Consider the following 25,987-nt stretch of genomic DNA (forward strand, 5'->3'; position numbering starts at 1 on the left):
CTGAAATGCTTGCTGGATTTTCTCTGTGGGTGAGCTGGACACCCCTGCTGTGGTTTGTACTCAATGGTATCCCACTGTGACCGTGGGAGTGAGCTCAAATATCCAAGTCAAGCTTTTAGCAGCAAGCTCTGTGGCCCCACAGACTGAACTGATGCTGTCAGGGCAGCATCCCCCTCCCAATTCCCTCCCAGATCCTCTTCTCAAATCCCATTCCCCTCCCAGCTGCAGCATGGGCACTGCAAGGAAAGTCCCCCACAGGCTGGAGGGTCCCCTTTACTGGCAGCCTGGTTCCCACAGGCCACGTCCTGCCAGCAATAACTGCAGCTTTTCCTGGGAGCTCTGTGTATGTGATCAGCTGGAGCATTCCAGCCATGGGGACCACTCTCCTGGGGAATCTTGGTGTCTCTGCAGGATTGTTTTGCTGCAGACAGCCTGTTCTCAGCATCCAGCTGTCTCCAGTGCTCTGTTCTCATCATCCAGTGCCTCTAAGGGTGGAGGGCACACTCATCCCACTGGAGGGGTATCCCTTTCATTGCAGTGTTTGGGGTAGTTTCACAATCAGCCAGGCGCTCTCCTTACTGTCTGTTTTCCTGGGAAGACATGCAGCACCCCGAGTTTGCTGGGTCCTGGGTGCACATGCAGTGACCTCTGTCACTGCTGTGGGATACTCTGGGGAGAGGAGGCCCAGCTTGCTGATGGGACAGTGACCTGAGTCTGGGGTGGGATTTTAAACAATAGGAAGCTGTGGGTGCCCAGAAATGCCTGCAGAGAAGCCAGAAGCCCTGTAAGCACACCAGACAGAGGCTAGCTGGACACAGCTGTTTAATGAATGCATCTCAATACAGATAGGGAGCTGCAACCCACGCACCCACGGCCGCCTCCTCGCCATGGCTCTGGCCACATCTCGGACCTGGCATCCGAAATATCCCCATTGGCGCTCTGGCCACATCTCGGACCTGGCATCCAAAATATCCCCATTGGCCTGGCACGCCAGGGTGGTAGAGGAAGATGCCGTGGCACTGGTGCGCCTCCTGGTCTTGCAGTGGGGGAGACCCTGGAGAGGGGAACTGTGCCCTGGCTGGGGGAAGGGGGCTGACTGGGATGATGCCCACAGGGCATCAGGGATGGAGGTGAGGGAGTGACCAGGCTGCTGCAAGTGCACCCCTGGCCTGTGTACACCCCGGGGCCTCCTGGCTGAGCCACAGAACACCAGGCAGGGAGAGGCTGAGGGCACTGCGGGAAAAGGATTAGTGGGGCAGGAGCAGCTACTGGGACTGCCATGGGACCTGGGCATCCCAACCCCTGGCGTGTCTGGGGCAAGGCTTCTGGGCTTCCTGCTCCTTCATCTGTGGGCTGAGTGCATCTATCACTGTGGGCTGCCAACAGGTCCAGTGAATGCCTCATCCCTGCAGCTGGCACCTGGGGGGGCTCTGGGCTCTGCCTCCTCCTCCTCCCTACCACTAGCACTAATGCTCCTAGCGAGACAAGGCTGCCCACTTGATGCAGAGGGTAGAGAGCGAGACTGAACAGGGTTGGTGTGGGACTGGAATGGCAAGCAAATGAAGAGCATCCCTTGGAACCCGGGGGACAGGAGGGAATGAGGGATGCAGGGGAATGCTGCTGGCAAGATCAGAGGCATAGGGGGGTCCCCCTACATCTGACCTTGCCTTCCTATCCTCTGATGCTTTCTGTTACCAGTGCTCCTTCCTACACCATCGCTGTTGGCATTAAATAGTTGGTTGCCAGCAGGGAAGGGTTGAGCCATGCCAGGAAATCGTCTCTTCCAGCCATGAGCTGTGCATGCAAGAATGGACCTACTGGGCTCCAACCCCTGTTGGAGTAGGGCAGGGATGTGAAAGACCCCAAAGGGAGTCAGTCACATCCCCTGAGGATCCACCACGCTGATGAGCTGAGACACTGCTTGCTGCAGACCCGTGGGTGCTGCCTGTGGCACGCAGAGGCTCAGCTGTGCTGCCCCATGATGCTGTGGGAGGCTGGGGGCACACGGGTGCTCTGGGAATGCTGTCACCCCACAAGCACCCAGGGCAGCCCCTGCTCTGTATGCGGGTCCCTGGGTGCTGTGAGGACAGGGATCATGGGGGCAGCATGTTCCCTGCCCCTTGTGCCCCATGGTGACCCTGGGCACAGGACCTTTGCCCACCGTGGTCCCTGCAGGGCACAGGGAACAGTGGGGACACACCCTGCCCCGCCCTGCTTCCCCCCACCAATCAGAGACCCGAGAGGTGCTCCCGCTCCCTCCGCCAATCAGAGCCTGGTGCCCATCCTCTTCACAGCCCATCCAAGGGGGAGGTGGGGCATAGGGCGGCATGGCTGCTTCCCCGCCAGCCAATCGGCACCTGGCTGTGCCCGCGGGGAGGGCGGGGCAGGTCCCCATGGCGGGCGTGGCACCGCGCCCTCGAGGCGCGGCCGGCTCTAGGCGAGGGGCTGCAGGTGCAGGGCGGCGCTGTTGGGGCGCGCGGCCAGGATGTAGGCGACGTTCTCCCGCAGGAATCCAGGCCAGTCGATGCTCCTGCGGGCACATGTGGGCTCACTGGACACCCTGGCAACACTGCTCCCCCAGGGTCTCCCCAAAAAATGGGGGTGTCCACCACCCCCCTAGCCATCCCTGCCTCACCTGGTCTCCTCCTGCTTTGTGGCTGGCAAGATCTTCTCCGGGCTCTTGCCGTTCCTGCTGCTGGCAGGGCTGCCCTCTGATATGGGCCCCACGTGGCTGATGCTGCGGCAGGGAGGAAGATGCTCTTCATCCCCGCTCCATTGCACCCCAAATGGTGGTGGTGGTGGTGGGGGAAAAGGATGCACAGGGCTGAGGGGCCATGGAGGGGGAGGTGGCAGGAAGCAGGGCAACCATTTCTGTGCTGAGCCCCTTTGGTAGGTGTTGGGACTGTGCTGGGAGTCCCGGCTGGGATATGACCCCTACACCAGGGTGGGCATCCCCTCACCTGACATTGCAGGACAGCATCTCCTTCTGGTGCTTGCGGAACCAGCTGTGCCGGGCCTGGCGGCACTCAGCCTCCCCGATGAAGCCATCGTTGTCCTGGTCCAGGGCCAGGAAGGCTGTCCGTGCCCGCTCCCTCTCCTTGGGTGTCAGCAGCCGCAGAAGGGCATTCTAGGGGGTCAGAGAAGTGAAGGTGGAGCACTCATCCTGTGGGAACCTCCCTCCTTATATTCCCAAAGCTGTAAGGGTCTCCACCCTGAGTGCCATGGCTATGGGTGTCAGCTGTAGGAGCCAGCTTTGGGTGCCATGACCATGGGTGCCTGTGGCTGTGGATGCTGGACCCAGGTGCCACTGCCACATCTGCTGGCCATGGTAGCCAGTCCTGGGTGCTGTGACCTTGTGTGACAGCCATGGGAGCAAGCCCTGGATGCCACAACCATACCTGCGGCCGTATTTTCTGCAGCAGCTGGATGGACTCGTGGGAGAGAAAGTCCTGCCACTCAATGTGCCCCTTCTTGTCAGGGTCCAGGGCGTTGAACTGCAGAGCTGCCTGCTCCTCCTGTGCCTCGGGCATGGTCCGCTCAAACTGCTGCTTGTGCACTTGGTGTTTGTAGTGCAGGAAGTCATCCAGGGTCAGGCAGCTCTCTGCAGGGGACAGATTGGCTGTGCTGTGCCCAGGAAGGAGGGGGGACCCACCTCCCCAGCTGCTTCCCACAGCCATCTGGGACTCACTGCATGGAGGGTACACACCTGGAATGATCTTGCAGTTCTTCAGGGTCTCCATCAGGCTGTACATCTCCTCCTCTGTCAGCAACAGATTGAGGTTGTCCTGGGGTGGGGGGCAGAGAGGAGCCATGAGAAAAAGACATGGGGTGAGGGAGCACATCTCTTTATGGCAGCACTGGGATCCCTTGAAGGCAAATGGGTGAGGACACCCAGAGATATGTGCTGTGTCACCCAAGGGTGCTGCAGTGGGATGGCTCCACACCCCTGGGCTTTGGCCATTCCAGCTCTGCTACAGCATCTCATGTGCCCACAGTATCACATCCTGAACCAAGGTTCTGAGGAGCTGGCTGCAGAGGTGAGGAGGTGGCAAAGGGCCACTGTCCCCTGCATCTGGTGACCCCATCAGGCCAAGGTGGGTGGTAGAAACTGGAGAGCAGCACTTCCCCCATTGCCCCAGAGCAGGCTGTGAGGTAGGATCCTGCTCACGTCCATGTGGGGCACAGTTCCCTAGGGAGCACCCACCACCCAGCAGCAGCCTGGTGTGCCCCAGTCCAGGCACTCACGCAGTAGTAGCAGCTCCAGCCGGTCTCGGTGTGCGCGGTCTCTGTCACCTCCACGGCGCTGTCCTTCTGCAGGTACCCCATGCGGCGCAGGCAGCCGTCGTGGTACACCCGGTGGCAGATGCGGCAGGGGAAGAGGCTCTCGGCTGTCCACACCTCGCAGATCTCACACATCTCATCATTCAGGATCTGGGGAGGGATGGGCACATGCTCAGCAGAGCAGTGTGGGCAGGGGCTTGGCTTCTCCATCTGGGCAGTGCTTTGCAGGTGGGGGTGGATGCTGAGGGGGGAAGATGGAAATGTGTGGGGCTGGCATGGGGAAGAGGTTGTTGTAATGGACCTGGCTGGTCAAGTTAGAGGAGGTTGGGTGTGTTTGTGGGGAAGAGTGGTGGGTGGATGGATGGGTCTGGCTGTAGGGTTGGTGGGGCTGTGGAGTCGTAGGCTCTCTGCAGTGTGTTACATGTGGGTGGCTGGACTGTAGGGTTGTACATTGGCTGGTCTTTAGGATTGTAATTATCGATGAATAAGCTGTAAGGTTTTACTCACATTTCCATTTCTACTTCCAAAGAGATACTAACCTTGGTATATTATCTAGGTACCCTGGGTAATTTAGGCTCAGGGTAGGGGCGGACACTGGAATAGGCCCCGAAGGGCAGTGGTCACAGCACCAAGCCTGGACAATACTCTCAGGCACATGGTGTGATTGGTGGGGTGTCCTGTGCATGACCAGGAGTTGGACTTCAATGATCCTTCTGGGTCCCTTTCAACTCAGGATGTTTCATGTCTTTATGGTGCCATATAAGGGTGTAGGTGGGCTGGGGTGTAGGCTTGTTGGGTGGGTGGCTGTATGTGTAGGGTTGTGGGTGTGGATGGGTGGGTTGTAGGAGTGGGTGGATAAGCTGTTGGGTTGTAGATGGGCAGGAATGTTGGGACTGCAGGTATGGAGGGATGGCTTGAGTTGCAAGCTGGTTGACTGTAGGTGGACAAACATGTAGATCAAATTGTCCTTTCTTCCCCAGACCTAGAACTGCCTGTGCCCAGCAGTGACTTCTCCTTTTCAAGGCACCCCAGGGTGCCTCCAGGGCACATCTGAGCAGCTGCACCCCCCTCCCAGTGTGGCACCTCCACCTTCCCAGCCTGGCTGCTGGCACTGTACCCCACTGAGCCACCCTGTAGGGCTTTGTGAGATTGTCACTGCCTGGCAGACACTCAGATGCTTGTCCACCTCCGGCCCTGTCCCCATCCCTCCCACACTGTCTCTGTGGTTCCCTCAGCTCACCTGCTCCCTCTGCTCCAGGCTGATGTCCGGGGGCTCATCATCGTGGAGCTCCCTCTTGGGCCGGATGAAGGCTGGTGGCGTGAACCTGTTGGCCCGGTCGAACTCCTCTGGCTCCACGCCCCGGCCATCCCGCAGCCGCTCCCAGGCCGCCTTGCCGGCACTGCTCTCCTCCGGCTGGGAAGGTCCTGCCACCGCTTCCTCCTCTCCCTCTTGCACCTCCTGCTCCAGCGTCCCCTGGCGTGCAGTCCCCGCCTCCGCCCGACGCCGTGTCGATGGCTGCTCCCGCAGCCCATCCTTGAAGGCTGACACGGCCAAGCTGACCTTCTGCACCCTCTCCACCGTCTGCCTCCTGGACATCAGCACCCCCATGGCTCTGCGGTGGGAAGGAAGGTGCTATGTCCCTGACCCCCAAAAGGGTCTCCCGGTGGTTTTCCCCCAGCTGCATGAGGAGCAGTTCAGGGCAGGGAGAAGTGGGGTCTTTGCGACAAATTGACACTGGGATCATGGTGGTGGCCGTGGGGAGATGGATTTCTGGCCATGGAGGGTCTGAGTGGGTGGGGGAATGGGACAGAAGGCAGGGAGATGGTTTGGGGGTGCCTCCCCACCTTGCTCTATAGACTCCAGCTTAACAAGAAACACATCCAGGCCTTTTCCATGCCAGATAAGTAAAACCCAGAGGGACTAGGACCAGCTGTAACCCTTCTCCTAGCATGCATCTCCTTTCTTCCTTAAAGATCTCTGTGGCTAGTCAAGGGTGAAAGACATCCTCCCTGCAGCCCTTCCCAGGACTAGATCATGGCAGGTCTGGTGCTGACCCCTCACCTTCCTTAAATTCCTCTTCACTCAGCTGCCTCTTCTTGCACTCACATGTTTGTGTGTGTGCTGCTGCTGTGATCACTGGGCATCCTGCAAGGAGCCATGTGGGGAGGCTGGGCCAGCCGTAGGAGGACTGTGAGGGTGCAAGAAGGAAGGAGAGCAATGTATGGGACGGGGCACAAGGGACCCAAGAAGGATGTTTGGCTTCAGTGCCAGGGGAAGATCACCTTAGGATAAAGTGGGGAGGCCAACAGCAGCAGCAATAACAAGTTGGGCTCTGTCCGACTGGGTGTGAGCTGAAGCTGAGGAGAAGCAGAATTTGGCCTCCAGCATTGTGGAGCACAGCATCACCTCACATGGGTCCAAGGGCTTCCCTCGTGCCATGCTGGGGTTGCACCATGGAAGATGCTGCCCTGGGAGCAGTGGTGGAATCACCATCTCTGGAAGTGTTTATAAACCATTATAGACATGGCACTTAGGGATGCGGTTTAGTGGTGGCCTTGGCAGTGTTGGGTTAATGGTTGGAGCCGATGATCTTAGAGGTCTTTTCCAGCCTTAATTATTCTCTAATTCTATGCTGCAGCAAAGAGGCACTTCCAGCTGGTGCCCAGGGACTGGGAGGCAGAGCAGGGAGATTGGAGCAGCAATCTCCCTCCCCGCCAGCCTCGGCAGGGAAGTCCCCAGGTAGCAGGATAATTAGCAGCACGCGTGCACGCCGCCGGGATCTCGCTGCCTGCGGGAGGACTCGACACCGCGAGCACTGCTGTGGCAGGGAGCCTGGTCAGGGTAATTACAGGTACCCCGCAGCAGCAGGGCCGAGCGGAGTGGAGCAGAGCATGCTGGCAGGCGGCAAACACCACTGCGTGCACACGCATGTGATTTCCCAGCCTCTCCCCACTGCCGCGGGACCATCTGCCTGCAGATTCCCACGCGCTGAGCCGGGGATGCAACACGTGTGGTGTGGGCCCTGTCCTGCACGTGGGGGTCCCAGCAGCGGGCGCGTGTGCGGGCTGGGGTATTTGCACCTGTTGGCCGCAGTGCCTGGCTCGGAGCTGGCGCCCGGACTTCTTCAGCTCCCAGGGCTTTGCAAGGGTGGGAGCGGGGCAGAGCTGGAGGCACGTGTCCGAGCCACAGCAGCAGCATCTCTGCGGCTGTGCCAGTGGGAAGGAAAACACCTGGGTGTTTCTACCTCCTCGCCGTGCCACCACCCTCTGCCTGGCTGGCTCAGGATCACGTCTGCCGTGGTCAGGATCAGCTCTGCTGCTGGGCAGCATTGCAGCTCTGCCTGCGAGCGAGAGAGTCGGAGAAGTCACAGGGAAATCCCCCCAAGATCTGCCTTTGTAGGTCCCTGCAGCACCGAGTGTTGACCAGATCCTGGCCTACTCCTGCCCAAGGTTTGGGTAGAAGTGGGGAGGAGAGGGTCCAGAGGGGCTAGGCTCACAGAGAAGAGTGAAAAGAGGTGTGTGGCCCATAGCACCCCAGTCTGCTTGGTACCCACACCGATGTTCCTCATCTCATCGTGCTGGCAGCTTCTCCCCACGATGCTGCTGAGCTCTGTATGCCCCAACCCCAGCCACCCTGCAGTACAATAGAAGGCTGGCTGGTGTGTGGACTTGCTGTATTCCCCCCCAAATCTGGCTCTCCTGCGTGTTCACAGTCACCCACCTGCACTGCGCTGCTGCTGCTGCAAGATCCCAGCCCACCTCCCTGTTTCCTGTCCTCTCTCAAGCCTACCCCAAGTGCCTTCTGCCACTGCCTACTGTGTGCCTGGAGCCTGGACAGTGTCACTTCTTAGTCACGACTTGTGTCTATTCTCAGCTCTGCTTGCCTCCCTGCCCCTGCTAGTGCTGCACAGCTGGACCCTGACTGCGCATCCAGGGCTGAATGGCTTCACCCTCAACTCAGTCTCCAGACTCCACTGCCTTTCCACAGGCCCCATTGCTCCCCAGATACCCCAAACTTGCTCTGCACTGTCCTGACCCCTTTTTGCCTCTGCCCCATGCCCTGCCTGACCTGGCTTTGTGGGGTGGGACTTCACCTTCACATAGAACCTGGGATGACTTGGGGGCCTGCCAGACTTTGGGAGTCCGCCTTCTCCTGGGGAGGGAGGACCAGGGGCAGTTTTGCCTCATAGCAGCCCAGAAACCTGAGCAGCCCCTGCGTCCCCACATGTCCTTGGGGGAAGGTGTCTCCAGTACTATTTGTGTCCAACCCCCGAGGCAAACAGAACCACCACCTGTCTCATCATGACCTAAGAGGTGCGGGGGCCTTGACCTTGCTGCCAGGCTGCACCATGGGGCTATTTTTAGGTCGCCCCCACAGAGGAGCTAAATCTGGGCATAGGCAGGAGCTGCCTGCAAACACCGGGCTCCACTGAGCCCTGCCAGCACCGGGGGCTGTCACAGTGGGTGGTGGGAAACTTCCCAACCCCTTCCCTTGTCCCCATCCCCCTGCACCCCTGCCCTGATCCTTGAGTGACACCCGTTCCCCACACTCTTCTCTTTTGGATTTGCTCCTTACTGCTTCATTCCTGCAGGAAAACACTGAGCCAGAAAGCATTTCATCCTCTTAGTGCCCATGGACACATCTTTCCCAGCTTTATGCTCCTCTCTGCATGGAGAAACTGAGGCATGGAAGCAAGGCTGGTGCAGCTGGAGTGAGAATTAAGCCTGTGTTAGGTGTGAATGGGGAGAGAGCTGGTGGTTAGCACGGAGGCACCCCGGGAGAAGGAAACAGGGCAGAGCATCCAGATGCAAACAGAGCAAGCGGTGCCTGCATGGCTGCAAAATCTCCGTCCCATGGCAGAGCACACGTGGCTTGTGCTGGGGTTAGGGGGTGCCAGGTTAGTGGTGGGTGGTGGCGGCGGGTGACACACGGGTGGGTATGACACACGGGTGGGCGTGCGCGGCGCAGCTGGGGCGGTGTGGCGGCTGGGAGTGCAGCAGGGACGTGTCGGGAGCAGCACGGGGGGGCTGTGTTTGTTAGGGCTGGATGTGTCACAGGGGGGATGAGGTGCGAGGGGTGGATGTGCTGCTTCGGGGTGAACGTGCCACGGCATGGCTGGCAGTGCGGGGCGGGTGTCACAGCCCACGGGAGGGGGTTGCTGTGGACATGGGGTGGGTGGTGGTGGCTTTGGGTGCAGGGGTGTTGCAGGAGCTGTGAGAGTGGGGTGGTGTCTGTGGCAGCTGGGGGGTGTGGGATGGGTGCTTCTTGGGGGCTGTGGGCACAGGGTGAGCTGTTGTGGTGTGCAGTGGTGGCCTGGGGACATGGGGATGTGGGGCCACAGGGTCTGTAGCCACAGGTCTGATTGTTACCTGCCCCACAGTGTGTCCCCGGTGAAAGGCCCTCCCAGCAAATGAAGGGTCAGTGGGTGCTTGGGCTGGTGCACCCTTGAGCAGGCACCCACTCCCAGGGGGATGCATCAGGGGTGTCTGTGGACCAGAACCCTCTGATGTGCCAGGAACCGGCTCCCTGGTCTGGGAGGAAGGATGTGCCTGGTCCCCACAGGCTGCCAGGGGGCCAGGCCTCCTCCCTGCCCTCCCCAGGCTGCTGGGTCTTTTGCCCTGCCCTGCTGTGCCTTACTTAGAGCAGCATTAGGGAGCCTGGGGGCAGAGGGGTGGGGTGACAACAGGGAGGAGAACCCTGGGACCTCAGAGCCCATGGCAGCCTGGTCCCAGGTCTCGGTCCGAAGGGCATGAAGCAGGGCTGGGAGGAGCTGCCATGGCTCTGCCATGGCTCTTGCACATCTCTGCAAACCCTGGCAATTGCTGCCTGCCTGGGGTGAGGGGGACCAGGCTGCAAAGGCAGCAGCCTCTGCTTAGGGGATGTGGCATTCCAGCTCCTTGAGCTGGCTGCAGATGGCCATAGGGGTCTGCCAGCATCCTCTTGTCCCCTCTCCTGGACAGACAGCACATGCCACAACTGTGGCACTGCTGGGACTGCTGCTGTGAGATGATCTATTTGCCATGGGGCAGAGAGGTCCGTGGCTGATGGTCTGATGGTCCCTCCCACCCTCTGCAGGGCTGTGGGAGTCCAGTGGGGATGTCGGGTGGGGGGGTGCTCTGTCCCAGTCCTGGGGACACCAAGCCAGTGGCTGTTCTCCCTGCCAGATCAGGTTGCCCATCCTGCTGCGCTATGACAGATTTTATAGGTGTGTCGCACTCTTTCATCTCCCAGAGGGGGATGAAAATGCCGTGACAGCAGAGTCCCTTCCTCTGCAGCAGACACAGCTCCTGCCCAGCTCTGCACTTCTCCTTCTCTTCTCCCTCCCCAGATACCCACATGAGGACCCCGATGCCTGGGCAGGACCCTCTCACCCCATCCTCATCCCCACTCCCAGGCATCCCATCCCTGGAGATCTAGTCCCAGGGTCCCGGGGGCAGTGGGGGAACCCACCGAAGGGCGACACAATGTGTGGACAGCCCATGCTACGCACCCAGCAATGCACCTATAATGCAAAAAAAAACCCCACTTACCAGGATCGGGGTCGCTCTGGGAACACGAGCCCTAGACAGCAGTCCACACGATGTCCATTGCCGCTGCCTCTGTCCACAAGCCCCGCTGTGCCTGCGGGTACTCACCGCATGCCGTGCCCCGCGTGCAAATCCCTGTCAGGGGATGGATGGAGCGGCGAGGGTGGTACCCGGGAAGCCGGAGCCCTGCACTTGCTGCCGGAGGATGCAGGAGGCAGCGCGATGCTGGGAGCGGATGCCTGTGTCTATCGCACACACACACACACACACACACACACACACACACACACACTCTCAGAGGAAGCAGGGAGCTTGTGACTGGGGCTGAGCAGATGCAGCCTGGTTTGCTGTCCCTGTACCAATTGCTGCCCGAGCCGTGTTAAAAAGCTCTCCGAGAAACGGAGATTTTTTTTAACCGGGCTGACGTGTGCTGGAAGATACCAATAAGAGCTTTCCCTGCATCTCCTTTGGCCCCCTGGGTTGAACCGCCTTTCTCAGAAAAAACCTCAAGGATTACAGAGGTGGGACTGCATCCAAAGATGAGCAAAGGTCTCATCTGCTCCCGCTGTGGGGTCTTCCCCAGACCAGTGCCTGAGTCACGGGCTACCTGCACCTGCTTTAACCCAATGTCTGCTGGTCAGTGCTGCAGGCAGGCTGTCCTTCCCACACGATGGTGCAGCAGGGGCATGGTGGCTGCTGGCTACGTGCAGCCCTGTGTGCCCAGTTCAATGCAAAACCTGGGGTTTTTGTTCTTCTAGTCCCCAGGACTTGTTATATCACTTGGGTGGACACCACAGGGCTGCAGCAGAGCTGGGGGCATACAGGGGGTTGGAAGGAGGTGATGGGGCAGGAGAGTGGATGCTGGTGGGGAGAAAAAGGCACAGCTCTAATGCAGCACCTCTGAAGGCAGAGTATTTGGTCCATATGCTTCCCCAGCTGCCCCACATCAGCTTGGTGGGGATGGTCACTCAGCCCCCTTACACCTTACCGCAAGGGGGTGCCACTGGTAAGGGGCTGCACTTTCCCCTTCAGGAATAGACAGGTCTGCATGGGGATGATTTAGGGTGAAACAGACTCTGAGCCCTCCTAGGAGCAGCTTCCATCCAGGCTTGGGATGCATGCTGAAGGTGAGAGCAGAGGGGTCTGGGCAGTGGGGATGCTGCAGGGCTGCCCTGCTCCTTGGCCAGGCTGGGCACAGCAGGCGCTGTCCTGACTGGGACATGAGGAAGCTCTGCTCAACCCCACTGCACTGTTCCTGTTCCCAGGACACTGCCTGGGGGGAACCTTCATCCCTCCCTGGCATCCTAGCCCTGCCAGCCCCTGTGCCCTCCACTGGGCAGGTCCTATCAGGCTCCAGGCCTGCCAGCCCCACAGAACAGTGGATGTGTGGACAGCAGGGAGCAGCAGGGGAGAGGTAGGGATGTCACCATTCCCATACAGAGAGCATGAGGAGCGTGGAGTGGGAGACCTGGGATTAAGAACCATTTGATGACTGAAGCTTCCTGGCTTCTGGAAGATGGGAAGCACCATCCCTGAGGTCTTCTACACCCCAAAACATACTGTGGTGGGTGCAGTATGCAACACCCCTGGAGTGCTCTGCATGCCCAGGTGCAGGTCACTGGGACAGAGCAGCTCTTGTGGGGACCAGGTTCCACATGCTTGTGCCACATGCTGGTGCCAGAATGGTTCTTGACCCTTAGCTGCTATTCCACATCCTGTGCCAGCCCTCTATAGACTTATGGGCACTGACACTGACCCCACAATACCCATATTGTCATTATGGACCCTTCCCATGGCTCACCTGGGAGTCAGCTGAGACCATCTGCAGCTCATGTCACCTGCAAACAGATCCAGAGGCTGGGAAAAGCAGCATCTGGGTGCTGTGCTACGATCTGAGCCAGTCCATGGCCCTCTTTCCCATGGCTGGGGATACACAGAGCCAGGCTGGAGACAGGATTTATCTGTTTTCTGCTTGTGGCTGTCAGGTCCTGTCTTGCTTCACTCCATAAACTGCAGGAGCCTTAATGCAGCCTCTGGGTACCCTGCCCTGGCTGAAGGTGCCTCTCTGTGCTTCATCCTTCCTCAGGAATGCTTTCCTTTATGGTGAATCACATTTTGCATTATTTAGGCTGGGGAGGGTGGTGGAAAGGTGTTGGGATGGCTGTGGGGTGGAGAAAGTGGATGCCAGCTGTAAGGGAGACCAGCGAGAAACATCTTCACAGACGAACCTTGGCCCCAGAGGACAGGAGAGGAGTGTGCGGGCAGGCTGTAAAAGCTTTTAGTGCCTCTGTGGGGAAGGCAGTCCCGGGGCCGAGTGCGGTGGTTCCTGGAAAAGCAGAGGCAAGGAGGAGCTCCAGCCCCCGCTCCTGCTCTAGCTGCCAAAGGCCTTGGGCATCCCGCTGCAGGCAGGTGCGCTGCCCCCCAAATGAGAGCTACAGCCCAGATCCGCTTCTGCAAGGACACCCTGTGCCAGATTAAGGATCGTCTCGCACCCTTTGGAGAGGAGGAGGAGGAGGACACCGTCCTCTGTCCTTCCGAAAAGCCACGGCGTGGTTGGCTGCTCGCTGGAGCGGCACAACCGGCAACAGGCTGGGGAAGCTCCTGACAGGGAGCCGGCAGCGCCGGTCTGCTGGAGGAGGGCTGCAGGGGCGGAGGTGAGAGCTGAGCTGCAGCGGGAATGTGCATTTTCGTCAGCTCCTCTCCCCGCTCCGAAATCTCGCATGACGCCCGCGTGTAGGTCACTGGCTGCTGCGGCGTGTGGGCTCGCCATCTGCGGCGGCCCGGAACGCCGAGCGCTGCCCCGCCCGGGCCCCGGGCCCGCAGCTGCCGCCGCCCCCTGGGGGACACGGGCCGGGGGTCCGCCCTGCCATGCGGAGGGACGGATGGAGGGATGGAGGGAGGGAATGATGGGGTCCCCAAGTTTTGGCAGGAGCGGCAGCCCTTGGCGCGCCTGCGCGAGCCGGCGTTCCTGCCAGCCAGCGGGGGGTGATGGAGAAGAGAACTTGTCAAAATAGCGAGATATCTTTTTTCAGGAGATTGCAAGTTTGGCTGATGGAGATAATAGTGTTGATGCGCTGCAGGGAGGGTTCGGAGAGGCATCGACTCCCCTCATGGCAGCTGTTTCAGGAGGGAAGGATGATACCAAAATCAGCGTGAAATTGGATAAAAACTGGCTGCCTGAAGGGCTGCCGTGTCAGACTGCAGGCAGAGAATGGCAGAGCATCGCCCATCACCTGGAATAAACGGTAAGCAAGGCAGACCATGCCTGGCTCCCTGCACAGCCCGTGCTCCCCATATGTGTGGGGTCCACGCAGGGAAAGGAGCTCAGGATCTTACCCATGGAGCTGGTCCCAGTTACAGACATTATCCTGTTCTCTCCACTGGCAAACAAACAGGAAACCTCCTGGTGCTGGCTGCAGACAGCACCTCTCAAGGCCACCTGCTGATGGCTGTCCTTCATGTCCACGGACAGTTGTACATCCCTTCCTCTGGACATTCACATGGGCTCATTGATGGCCGTCCATCACTCTCCTGGTCATCAGTCAGGGGCTCTGCAGGGGGCTGATGGCTGTCAGCCATCATGTTCCCACATCAAGGCCAGATCACTGACACTGCCTTTCACTCCGTGCATTGATGCAACTGTCCTCGGGTGGTGCCACACCCTGACAGCTCAGCCATCGATCCCCACAGCCTCCAGCTCCCTGCAGCTCAAACCCGAGCGTGGAGGAGAGCTGTAGCCCTGTGCCACCTACCTTGAAGGTTTAAAAGTGCTTCCCTTGGGGAGCTTGATCCTGGAGAATCCTAGGCTGCTCTGATACATTCCCTCTCCCAGTCCTGTCCCCACCAATGTCCCCCCTTACCAGCTGTGTGTGTGTGTGAGGCTGCAGTGCCATTGCCACTGCAAATTGGTGATGGGGTGGTGTCTGCTCCCTGCATTCATCCTGCTGTGTTTTTTGGGATGGTGATGGGGACAGGAATCATCCTGGCTTTTCCCCTCCCTCAGGAGCCAGAGTGCCCTAAGCAGGAGCTGCCAGATGGTGCCCAACATGGGTGCAGCCCCTCCTTTGACCCCCATCAGCAGCCAGGCAGCAGCAAACCCAAAGTAGGTTAAGACACTGTGGGTGCTGGCTGTGTGCCTCACGGCTGTGGCACCAAGCTTTTGTGCTCTGAGCTTTTCCCTCCCGTCCCAGAACGCAGAGCTCTTGCTGGACATCATCACTGAGCAGCCCTGTTTACAAGGCTGGGTGCAAGGGCTGGTTTTGCTGTGCCTCCCTCCAGTCCCCCCAACAGCTTTTGTGGTACTCAAAAATCTCCCAGCACAAAAGCCTGGAGTAGAACCTGTCTATTGTCAGTCACACAGGAGCAGGGAGGGAGAGTTTGCAGTCGAGGTCTGTCTGGATTCATGGCAAAATTCCAGCTGTGGCATGGCCAGGCACCACTTTGTACGGATAGGAGGAACCCCTCCTTTGTCCAGCCACAGATTTAGTCTGAGGTCCCCCTCCGGCCTGATCCAACAACCTCTCATGGAGCATGAGCACAGTGTACTTCCCAGGGTGGTTTTAGGTCCTTCCAGGGCCCTGATCTGGCACAGAGTGGAGTGCTACTTCCATCTCATTCTCATCTGCGTCTTCTGCCATTCCTACCTCACTGCCACATCTCCACATCAGCTGGGCTGAGGCACAGCAGCCCCAGGTCTGCTGGACATGCATCTCTCAGCAGGCAATGCATCCTAACCGCTTCTCCAGCTGCTGGAAGGAGAAGATCCAGCCTAGATCCAGCCCATTTATCCTTTCACTTGTCCACTTCCAGAGCTGCATGCTACTCTCTGCTTCATGCTATAGTCCTACAATTTGGCTGTTCCCTTATCCTACAGGACTGGGCTCTGAGGAGCCTTGGGCAGAGTGTGAGGTGCTCAGTACCCCGTTCTCTTGTGCAGTCACTTGCCCACATTGCTCCTTCATAAGCTGCCTTCATCCCCACAGTAAGGGAGAAAAGCTGATGGAAACAACTGTTCAGACCTGGGGACGGAGTAGAGAGAAAAGATGTGATCTGACAGTGTCTGAGTGCTAAAATGCCCCATGAAAAACTGGGAGGAAGGTTCAGGGGTGAGGGAAGCAGGGGGAGGAAGGCAGCAGCTCATCTTGCCCAGAGGACATACTCCAGGACTTGGATCTGCAGGGAGGTGTTCCCCAAGCTTGTGCTTATCCTGGGATGCCCTTCCTTGGAGTGGCAGGTCCCTGCAGAGCAGCTGGGGCAGGGAGGGTCTTTCGATCCTGTTTCTGCAGCTGGAGGCTTGCCAAGCATGGCCCTGATGAGATGAGGGAGCTCCTGCTGGACAGATAATAGCTGAGCAATTTAGAACTCTCTCATCTAGGAGCACTCTTGCAGGCATCAGCTAAGTGACCCTCTTCACAGGACCACTCCAGCCAGCTCCCAGACACTGGGCATCCCTCACAGCTTATCCCCTCTGCTCCACCTGTAAATCCCAGAAAATGTGAGTCTGACCCCACAAGTCTCCAGGGACCCTCCTTCCTAAGCAGAGACATGGGTGTAGTCAAATAGTGGAGACTGGTGCAGGGATTTGTCCCCCAGGACACTGATGGGCTCTGGAGAGCAGGATGGTGCCCGGGAATGGGGAGAAGGATCGAGGCTGTGTTGGGGGGGGGAGTGCTGGGTTTGGACTGTGGGTGGGTGCAGGGTGTGGGTTTGTAACCCCACAGCACCCTGCAGGACATGCACAAGCCCCACAGCAATGCCAGCCCTTCCTGCTGCCTGGCCTGGCTGTCACCCTGCAGCGTCAGCCGTCCCCACATCCTCCATCTCTGCCACGGCCGGTGCAGCATCCTCACAGAGGAGCTTTCAAGTGGAACGGAAGCGCCTAATGAAGGCCAACTTCATTAACCAGGGCTGTCAGGGGGATGATTGCTGCCTTCCTGAGCCACTCTGTGAGCAATGAAGCTGTGTCAGAGGAGAGGAGAGGAGAGGAGAGGAGAGGAGAGGAGAGGAGAGGAGAGGAGAGGAGAGGAGAGGAGAGGAGAGGAGAGGAGAGGAGAGGAGAGGAGAGGAGAGGAGAGGAGAGGAGAGAGGAGATGTTTAGGGAGCTGGGGACAAGCAGGCAGCTCTCAGGGCTGGAGGCAGAGCCCATCTGGCTCCAGAGGAGAGTGGCTCTCCCTCTCTTTTTCCTTCTTCTCTCACACAGCTCCTTTCCTATCTTCTTCTCTTAGCTTAGAGCTGTGAGTGCTGGATCTGGCCATTGAATCCCCCTGGGGCACAGCTGGGTCCTGTTCTAACACACAGATGGGACCTGGTGTGACCTGCAGTGATCCCAGACTTCTGGATGCTGCAATCTGGACAGGGACATGGTGCTTCCAAGTGGTCCAGCAGGCTCCACATTGCTTTTGGCATCTCTGTCAGCCCTGTTCCCATACTGCAGCATGCTACAGACTGGCTTCCTGAAAAAGCTCCCTTTCCAAGCCTGGAAAACCTTTACCCATGTGAGGGGCTGTGCACGCTCCTTGTCTTCCCTCTTGGGAACCTCCAAGCACCCCTGATGGGGTAATTTGGAACAGCCCCGCAGAGCATCAGAGCCCCAGCACGCCACTGCCTCTCCTCTTAATCAGCTAATTGTGTGTTTGGGGTTTCAGGCAAGGGCCCCAGCCTGGTGTTGCCATACCAACCACATCAGCTTCACTTTCAAACATTTACCAAGCAGGCTTGAAATGTGGAGGGGGGAGTGGGGGGTGTGAATTAAAAGAGGAGAGGAAGCCAAACAGAGGGTTGAAGGGAGGGGAGAGAGTAAAAGGGCTGTGCCTGTGCCTTTTCCACTACCCCACGCTGAGTCCTGCAGGGCAGAAATCTCTGATTAAAACAGCTCTTGCTGGGACTTGGAGGCTTTTTGGGGAACAAAAAAATGCCCCTGCCTGCTGGAGACCGTCTGGGGCACTACTGGGGTTGGGATCATATTGATTCCTTCAGCAGGGTGAGGGGAGGGCTGTGAGATGAGGGTGTCCAGGACCCTGAGCAGGATGGGGGATGAGTTGTGGGTGCTGGTTCTGGGGCCCTGTCACCCCCAAAGTTGGCTGGGCTGGTGGTGCAGGCAGCTGGTGGGATGGCTCGGTGGAGGAGGTTAAAAAAGGTGGCTTGGGCTGTGATGTGGGGCAGATCTTACAGCTCAGAGGGTCTGTCCCCTCTGTCTCCAGCCTGCTGTCGTCCCAGAGTAAAGAGCAGGACCCCTACTCCCAGGAGCAGCTGGCGTGTGCCTGCCCTGCTTTCTGGAGCTGGGTTGATTGTCTACCCTGCTCTCTGGCTCTGACCCTGTCCCTCCTCTCTTCTTCCAAATCCACATCTTTGCCCTGCTTGATCTATCTGTGAGCTGGATCAGCCCTTTCAGCTTCTCCAGCCCTGCAAAGCAGGCTCTGGACTGCTTTTTCCTGCCAGCACTGGTATGGCATGAGCCCTTGTGTGTCTGCCAGCCCTGCTGCAGTGTCTCAGCAGTGGCCTGCATGATGCAGACAAGGGAACTGCCCCAGGAGGGGGAATGGAGGCGGATGTGTGTTCCTTCACACATCCAGCTTCCTCTGAAAAGCCATTTAACAGATCAAAATTTTATACTCTGAGCCATGCTAGAGCCCAGAGCAGAGCAGATTTTAGTTACTTGCAGATCTTGGGCCAAGGAGAGGCATGGCATGAGCAGGAGACATCAGCTGCTGCAGGTACACAGGGGAGATGGTAAGGAGGCAGGGCAGGTCAGAGAAAGGATGACATACAAGAAAACCAGGTTTTTGAGGGTGACATGTGGCCCTTTTGGCATCCTGTTCCTTGGGATGGGCCTTCCTCTGGCATCTGATTGCCTCTGTCCTGTTCCTCTACCCCCAGCATCCCCTGGCTGGACTCTGACACCCACCGGAGTGTCATGTGAGCCTGGTGGCACAGGGCCATGGCCCTGGCTGTGGAGCAGAGGCAGACTCTTCCCTTTTCATTGCTGAGGCTTTGACACATAGCACTGCTTCCCTTGAAGCCCCTGTGTCCCTCCTCCTCTGTCCTGAGCAAATCACCCCATCCCTTCACGCTGGCCATGTGGCGCTGCTGTGAATCACTGTGGGCAAGGCTGCTCCTCAGGAGTTTCTTGGTCTCTGGAGAAGACCCCATGCCCCCTGCTCCCTCCTGGCCATGCACCTTCTCCCTGCCATGCTTTGCTCTTCAGAGGCCCCAGCTCTCCAGAGACCAGTGCTTGTGGAAGGAGGGAGCTGGAAGAAGTCTATTTCTCTGGAATGAGTTCTCTCCTTCCTCTCCCAGGCATCTACGCAATCTTCACATGCCCCAGCAGCCAGCACCACCAGAAACTGTCTCCTCATACTCATCACAAGGGTTTCAGGGACCTGTGCCATGCCCAATGGCCTGGGGGACCCTGCCTGTGGCCTGTGGATCCCCTCCAAATTTCGTGTCCCACCTGTTATTTCTGTGATGGGAAGAGCCACTGAAATGGCCATGGTTTGGGGGCGGCTCCTGTGAGCCTGAGGCTGGAGCAGATGCAGAGGTCAGCAGCAGGAGTGCGGCCCAGGCTTTGCAGGGCAAGCTCTGGGATTGCCCGCACTGCCTCGGGCTTTGCAAGAGCCTGAGACAGCTCGGCCATCACAGTCAGCTTATCAGCCTTGCTGAGCACCTCTGAGAGCCCCAGATGGCTTTCTGCTGGCAGAGTGCAGCCCTGGAAGCTCTCATCTGCTGGAGATGCTGTGTGGGCAGACCCCTGCCTCCTCCTCCTACACCCTCAGGGGCTGGTGAGCTCAGTGCTGGGTGCTGGGGCTCACCCAGACATGGCCACAGGGCAAATCTGGACATCAACAGGGCAGGAAGGCAAATCCTCCCTCTTGGGGCTGTGTGGGTACTGCTGGCTCCATGGATGGAGCAGTCTGGGATGCCCTGTGCCATGGGTTATGCTTGCTGGGCAGGATAGCCTGGTGTATCCCTCCTGGATCCTGCACCCTGCCCTGGCTTCCCCACTCTGGACCAAACACCAGTCAGGAGCTGGGACAAGGACTTCCCTGCTCACAGGAGTGCCACAGTCACCAGGACAAGCTGCAGCCTCCTAGCTGCTGCCTGCTTTGTCACAAACATCCTGCTTTGTTCTCCATCCTCACCATGTGCCCTTTTGACAGGGAAAAGCCTCCAAGCCATTATTCTTGGGCTGTAATCCCCTGCAGACTCAGAAGGAGATGGTCAGTGTGACCGCTGTGCAGGTGGCAGGGAGAAGGAATGTGGTGTCCCACGACCCTGCATCCCACCCCAGGAAGCTCATATGTAGCACATATGGGCCTCGGAGTGCTGGACATGATGCTCTTTTCTGGGCAGCTCTGCCTGTGCATTTTACATCTGCTTGCAACATTTCCAACAGTTTGATTTACTGTAATTCCTCTGGAAAGCAACTTTTGTGATTGCTAGCCTGGAGATCTCAAGCTGGACTTAAACAACAGGATCCTAAAGAGGCCATGAATAATTGAGCCTAATAAATATTAATAACTGTGGCAGGGCATGTAATTGCAAGGAGTGTTCTGGAAACACAGCTCTGCAGGCAAATGTGCACTCTCGGCAGGCCAGGGCAGAGCCCAGTTAACACTGATGCTGCCAGGCCATGCAAAGCTGTACCTGGCCACCAGCCCAGGCACCCTTCTCTGTGGTTATTGGTGGCCACTGTGTGAGTTTTCAGCTGTCTGTGTTTAGCAGAGGGTCTCTCCCTATACCCTGATCTCCTGTTGAAATGAGAGGACTTGCAGCATCCACTGCATCATTTGGCAGGGATGTTGTCTGACTTTGAGCTATCCTCATCCCTCAGGGATCCTGGAGGACCTGGGACACTCCAGAAAGTCCTGCACACACTCACCCACAGGCCACAGGAGGAATGTCCCAGACTGAAGTCAGGGTCTTTGGCCACAAATACCTGACCATCTGTCTGTGGCCAGATTTCAAACAGGACTGTCCCATGCATTGCAAAAAATGGATGCACTGCAAAATCTGTCTCCCAAGTCCAAGTGATACCAAGAAGGAACAGTCTGTTTTGTATGACCTAACAAGTCCTCCAAAGTTGGGATGAGTGAAGGGATATGCATGGATTTTCTATTTCTGACAGGACAGTGATGGGGAGTGCATGTGGCCACCTCTCCTGACTGAAGGATATCCTGCAGGGAAAGACTGAACTTGTCACTTGGCCTTTGCTGAGCCATTGATCACAGCTTGAGCAGATGCAGGATCCTGCCCAAAGTAGTTGAGCTTTTTGGATGAAATGTAACAACAAAGCTAAAACCAAAACCCAGCCGTACTCTTCCTGGCGTGCTCTAATCCCTCACCGAATCCTGTGCCTGAAGCAATGCTCACCCTTGTGGCTTTGCCAGCGCCCATCAAACCCAGCATTTCCCAGTCTTGTCTCTGCTTTTCAAGGCAGATGAGGGAAAGGAGTCAAGAAGGAGTCACAAGTGCTTGCACGGCTCAGTCTGCAGCAGTGCTATGGGTGGGTTTGAAATGCGTGTATGAAGGCTTTGCCAGAGCTTTCTGGGTGTTGTGATTCAGAGTGGGGGCCTTGTGGTCCTGCACCTTTGCAAAAAAACACTGGCTTTGCTACCTGATGCTGAGGGTGTGATGAAGGCTTCTGTATGCCATACAGAGGAACGCAACAGAAAAGCTGTTAGCTGAGCTTAGGGCAGGAGCTGGGGGCAATTTGAGTAGGATGTTGTCCGCAAGTTTCTGCTTGAAAATTGTGGTGCTTGGGCAGCTGAAGGCCTGTGAATGCTTGGCAAGGGTATTGTATCCTCTGCAGGAGCTTCTCCCACACTGAACAAGTGCTTCTTTTCCCCAAGCTGCCTGGCTGTTGAGACTGCATCTTGCAAATGCGGTTTCAGACAATAACAGCTTGCAATTATGCAGTGCTTTCAAAACCAAGATATCCTGAATTTCGTTAGCGTCTTTGTATAAAACTAGCTGAGGCTGCTTTTGGGATGCAAAGCTCCAGCCTGTGCGGAAATGTCGCAGCTGGATCACCCAAATCTTTATTCTGTTCTGGAGATAGATCATCCTGAAGGAGATTTTAGGGTGTTGATGTCTGCCTGGGACATACTGCCTGGGCTCAGCCAGAGCAGAGGGTGCACAGAGACATTGTATGGTCTCTGACCCCCACTGTCTGTGATTTCTGCTGCAATATGGGAGCAGGGGGAGGGCTGGGGGGTGGGGATTATCCGTGCAGGAGTCAAAGGGCTCTGTGCTCTCTGGGGGAGAGAGAGATGTGGCTTGGTGAGGAGCAGTACAGGAAGAGGAATTGCTGTAAGACCCATTGTGGGGCAGAAATCTCAGAAACCATTTCTCAGTGTGCAAAGGGCAAGCAAGGATTTCCCCAGGGAAAGATGTGCTGGACACCAAGGGTCACCATCAACAGCTCGAAGGCTGGTGGGTGGCCGGTAATGACTGAGGCACCTGGAGGCTGACACAGGACTTTCCATCAGCGGGTACTTACAGGGATGAACCTTCTGCCAAGCCTCAGGTGCCACTAGACAAGGGGGGCTGACACCTGACACAGCCTCAGGGCAAAGGGATCAGATAAATGTAAGCACCAAGACCCTGAAATTCACCAAGGGGGATGCAAAGATGCCCAGGCAAGGAGCAGAGCACAGAGAGGCAGCGGTGGTGGAAGGAAGGACCTGTGTGTTATCGTGGACACTGGGCTGAACGAGAGCCAAGAGAGCACTCTTGTCGTGGAAAAGGGAAACCACATCCTGGACTACATTAGGAGGAGAGTGTCCAGCAGACTGAGGGAAGTTATTATCCCTGCTCCTTGGCCCTGGGGGGATGCACAGATGTCAGAAGCTATTCTTGAATTGCTGCTAACAGTGGCTCTCCCCCAGCTTCTTCTGTTGATACCGGGAGGTGAAAATACAGATGATGATACAGGGGTTACAGCAGGAGCAATAAAGGAGCTGCAGTGTTATCCCAAGGCACTTGGAGCACCCACTTGGGAAATACATGGTATTTCCTGAGTTCCGTATAGTTCAAATGACACATTTGGGGAAACAAGGATCTTTACGCTAGGATATTAACTTGTCTTTTGGATGAAAAATTAATGAAAAATTTTGCTGTGAAGAACCTGGAGGTTTTTTCTGTGATAAGATACCTCAAACATAGGAATACTGAAACGCTTCCAGTCGCTTTGAGTCGCTATGCACTCTCCAGCTGAAAGACAGCAATACATCATCTGCTGTACTGCATTCAGGATCGAAAACTGCTTCAGCTGTAGTTGAAAGTGTGAAAAAGTGAGTGGTCAGCAGCTTGGCTGACCATTGCTGTGTGCAGCTGACAGTGCTGGAGCTCTTTGAGGAAGCAGGCAGCAGATTCCTCTTTGAGGAATTAGTACTTGCCAGGGGCTGACTGCCCAGAGTGTGTTGCACGGGGAGTGCTCACATCAGTGTTTTCTCAGTCCTTTTTCCTTTTTGACTGTGTCGAAAATTCAGTGTTTCAGATGAGACCCATCTGTCATGGATCAGCACATTTGCCCCACAGGGTCAACTTAATACCCTGTGGTCGAGAGGAACCTGAATAATTTTGGGGGTTATCACAGGTGTCTCTGCACTGGGTGTTGTGTATTGTGGGAGTGGTTTCACTGCTGGGTGAAGCCATTACCACGCTGTCAACACTTCAGAGGGATCCAGCATCACGTGGCAAGACTAGCAAGGAGGCACACACTAGAGAGACAGTGACGTGGGTGGGCTGGTGACAAGTGGCTGGGGCAGACTTTTGAGCCAGTGGCATGGGCAGGCTTGTGACAAGTGGCTCTGGAGGTGGCAAGCCTCCTTCAACAGGGAATAGAGGGCAGTAGTGGATGCCCTGCGACAGCTTTGCCCCAAGCTCCTGCCTTCATGGGTGATTGCAGAGCATCAATCCCCAAATCCGCTCCACTTTTCAAAGCTTTTAAGCTCCCCGGGCTTTACTATGCTCAAAGGCAGCTGCATGAAAGAATATTTTCCCTTTGTAAACAGATGCAGCGACCTGCTTAGCATCGATCCTGTGAGGCAGGGCTTCAAATTCAATTTGTTTCCATCATATCTGTGAATGGTTCGGTAAATTGATTTTTGAGAATAAAAATGTATTGACAGTGATTATAGCTGAAAAATATAATTTTAAATATAAGATGAGGCTTATGATCATTGAATTGTTCACCTGAGGGATGCAAAGCTTTCACAGTAAACAGTATTTTTCTAAGACATCACTTAAAGCTCTGACCTTTATTTTTCATGAGATGACTCCAATTTCCATCTCTTTTTCAAGGGAGGAAGCCCTGAAAAAGTCATGGAGTGCAGCTGATGATCCCTAAACCTGCAATTTATGCGACTGTTGTAATCTCCGCACAACTGTAACTGATGAATATGCATCACATCATCTCTATGCGTGGCAGAAAGTAACCTATTTCTGTCCCCTAACAAGCTCTGGTAGGGCTGGCTGCATATTCCTGAGACTCTGTGCCCTCACTGGGGCTGTGGGATTTCAGGGAGCGTGGGGACACCACGGGAAAACCCTGAGGCCAGACCTGGTCTGCAGGTTAAGACCACATCTGTCCATCTGTTCCATGGGTGTCAGTGCGCTGATCTGCTCCTGCCTTCTCTTAAGCCCTGCTTAAGGCAGGGTTTAGGGCACGGTGAGGCAGCAACTTTCTGAGGGTGGCTGGGAGGATGGTGGCCACCCCAGAGGCGGCCCTAAATTAACATCTCGAAGCCAAAGCCGCAGAGATGTGATAGACACAGAAGAATGGCCAAGTGACACTCTAATGAGTGTTAATGGGAGGTAGGAATTGAATCCTGCCGGCTCATTAGCAAGGCAAGAGGTGCCATCTGCTGTGGCTGGCATGTTCCCTGCCACAGTTTGTGGAGGGGGTGCTCCTGCTTCTGGGGGGCTGTGGGGAGCCAAGACCCCTACCTGGGAGGGCTCCTGCTGCTTTGTGAGTGACAGCCAGAGCCCGTGCTGGGGGGTGTTGTGTGTGAGAGCTTCCTTGGCCTGGATGGGATCTGACTTGGCACTAGGAAGAGTCCCTGTGCACTCTTGTTTTGTCCCCAGCCCTTTCCAGCCTGGCCAATAGTGCAGCAGGAACGGTAGCAGAACTGTCAAGAGGCTGAGCTTTGATCCTGCCAAAGAAGGCTGGTGGCCTTTCTGTGTGTGCCCACGACCTGGACTTTTCCCTCCCAGCCTGCTGGCAGTGACACAAGGATGCTGTCTGGGATCTGCAGGCAAAGCCAGTTTTCCGCAGGTCCTGACTGCTCCCAAGACCTTCAGGACTGAGCGATTTGGGGCTGCCAGCCAGGGAGTGGAGCTTGAAGAGCTGTGGCTATCGCTGGGACACATTGTGTATGAGATACTTCTCCTTGATGGAGGAGAAGTTGCCTAGGGTCTCCTGGTTTGTCTCTGGTCCTCCCAGCCCCTCTCCAAGCAGGACCTGCAGCAGGACCAGCTTTAATCCTTCCCAAGGAACACAACCATCAGACCAATCCCATGCTCATGAGCAGCTGAGGACAGGAGCCAGCCTCACACTGCTATGCCTGTGGTCCTCTCAAATCTGGAGCTGAGCCAGGAGACAAGCAGCAAGCACAGAGCAGGACAAAGGCTGGAGATGAAGCTGTGAACTCTCAGGATTCTAGCTGGTCAGGGTGACCCTGAGATGCATTAGAAAGTCTCTTTTCCCAGCCCGGCACTCAAAGAAGGAGTCAGAGCTCTTAATTTCTCAGTCTCAAGGTTGTTTATTGTTCATTATCTATAAAATATTTTCTCCTGTCCAGCCAAGATCCACTCAGTCAGAGTCACTCTGCCTCCCCCGGGGTGGTGTTATCTTTTTATACTAAAAACCACCTGTACAATATTTACAATTACTTTCCAGTACCTATCACCTATGTTAGACAGTGAGCTTCTACTCTAAACCAATCTAAAAGTGCCAACATCTCAGCAGAAGATGGAGGCCAAGAAGAAGAAGAAGAAGAAGGAGAAAGGCTGGGCACACCCAGATTCCCCATCTTGCCCCATGAACCCCCATTCTTATAACCCAAAAAAATCTATTTTTCACCCCATGATAAGTTCACTATCTTTCTATTAAACCGTCGTGGCTTGCAGATCTTCAAATAAGGTTGGTAACTTGCTCCATGGGTCATAATCAAAACCA

At 56.6% G+C, this 25,987-nt stretch overlaps 2 protein-coding genes across 3 annotated transcripts in view; one reads left to right on the top strand and one right to left on the bottom strand.

Annotated features, from left to right (window-relative positions):
• Positions 1-805: 805 nt before the first annotated feature.
• Positions 806-11,211, bottom strand: PHF24 (PHD finger protein 24). Its single transcript, XM_071425685.1, has 8 exons — positions 10,813-11,211; positions 5,522-5,894; positions 4,246-4,431; positions 3,707-3,785; positions 3,399-3,601; positions 2,961-3,127; positions 2,636-2,737; positions 806-2,530 (listed from the first exon to the last, which is right to left on the bottom strand). The coding sequence occupies exons 2-8, from the start codon at positions 5,888-5,890 to the stop codon at positions 2,434-2,436; spliced, it is 1,203 nt and encodes a 400-aa protein (XP_071281786.1). The 5' UTR covers positions 5,891-5,894; positions 10,813-11,211; the 3' UTR covers positions 806-2,433.
• Positions 11,212-13,352: 2,141 nt separating this feature from the next.
• The window catches only part of LOC139589526 (C-C motif chemokine 19-like), a 36,406-nt gene continuing 23,771 nt past the window's right edge, over positions 13,353-25,987 (top strand). The window contains exons 1-2 of one of the 2 annotated variants that reach the window (XM_071425971.1): positions 13,353-13,463; positions 13,842-14,054. In XM_071425971.1, the coding sequence (XP_071282072.1) occupies positions 14,021-14,054 (34 nt within the window). In that variant the 5' untranslated portion in view covers positions 13,353-13,463; positions 13,842-14,020. Of the gene's footprint in view, positions 13,464-13,809; positions 14,055-25,987 lie in introns of those variants that run through there. The other variant, XM_071425972.1, reaches the window with a different exon arrangement.

This window comes from Agelaius tricolor, unplaced genomic scaffold (assembly GCF_023055355.1).
Source record: "Agelaius tricolor isolate 1412-34295 unplaced genomic scaffold, bAgeTri1.0.p SCAF_4, whole genome shotgun sequence".
NCBI lineage: Eukaryota > Metazoa > Chordata > Aves > Passeriformes > Icteridae > Agelaius > Agelaius tricolor.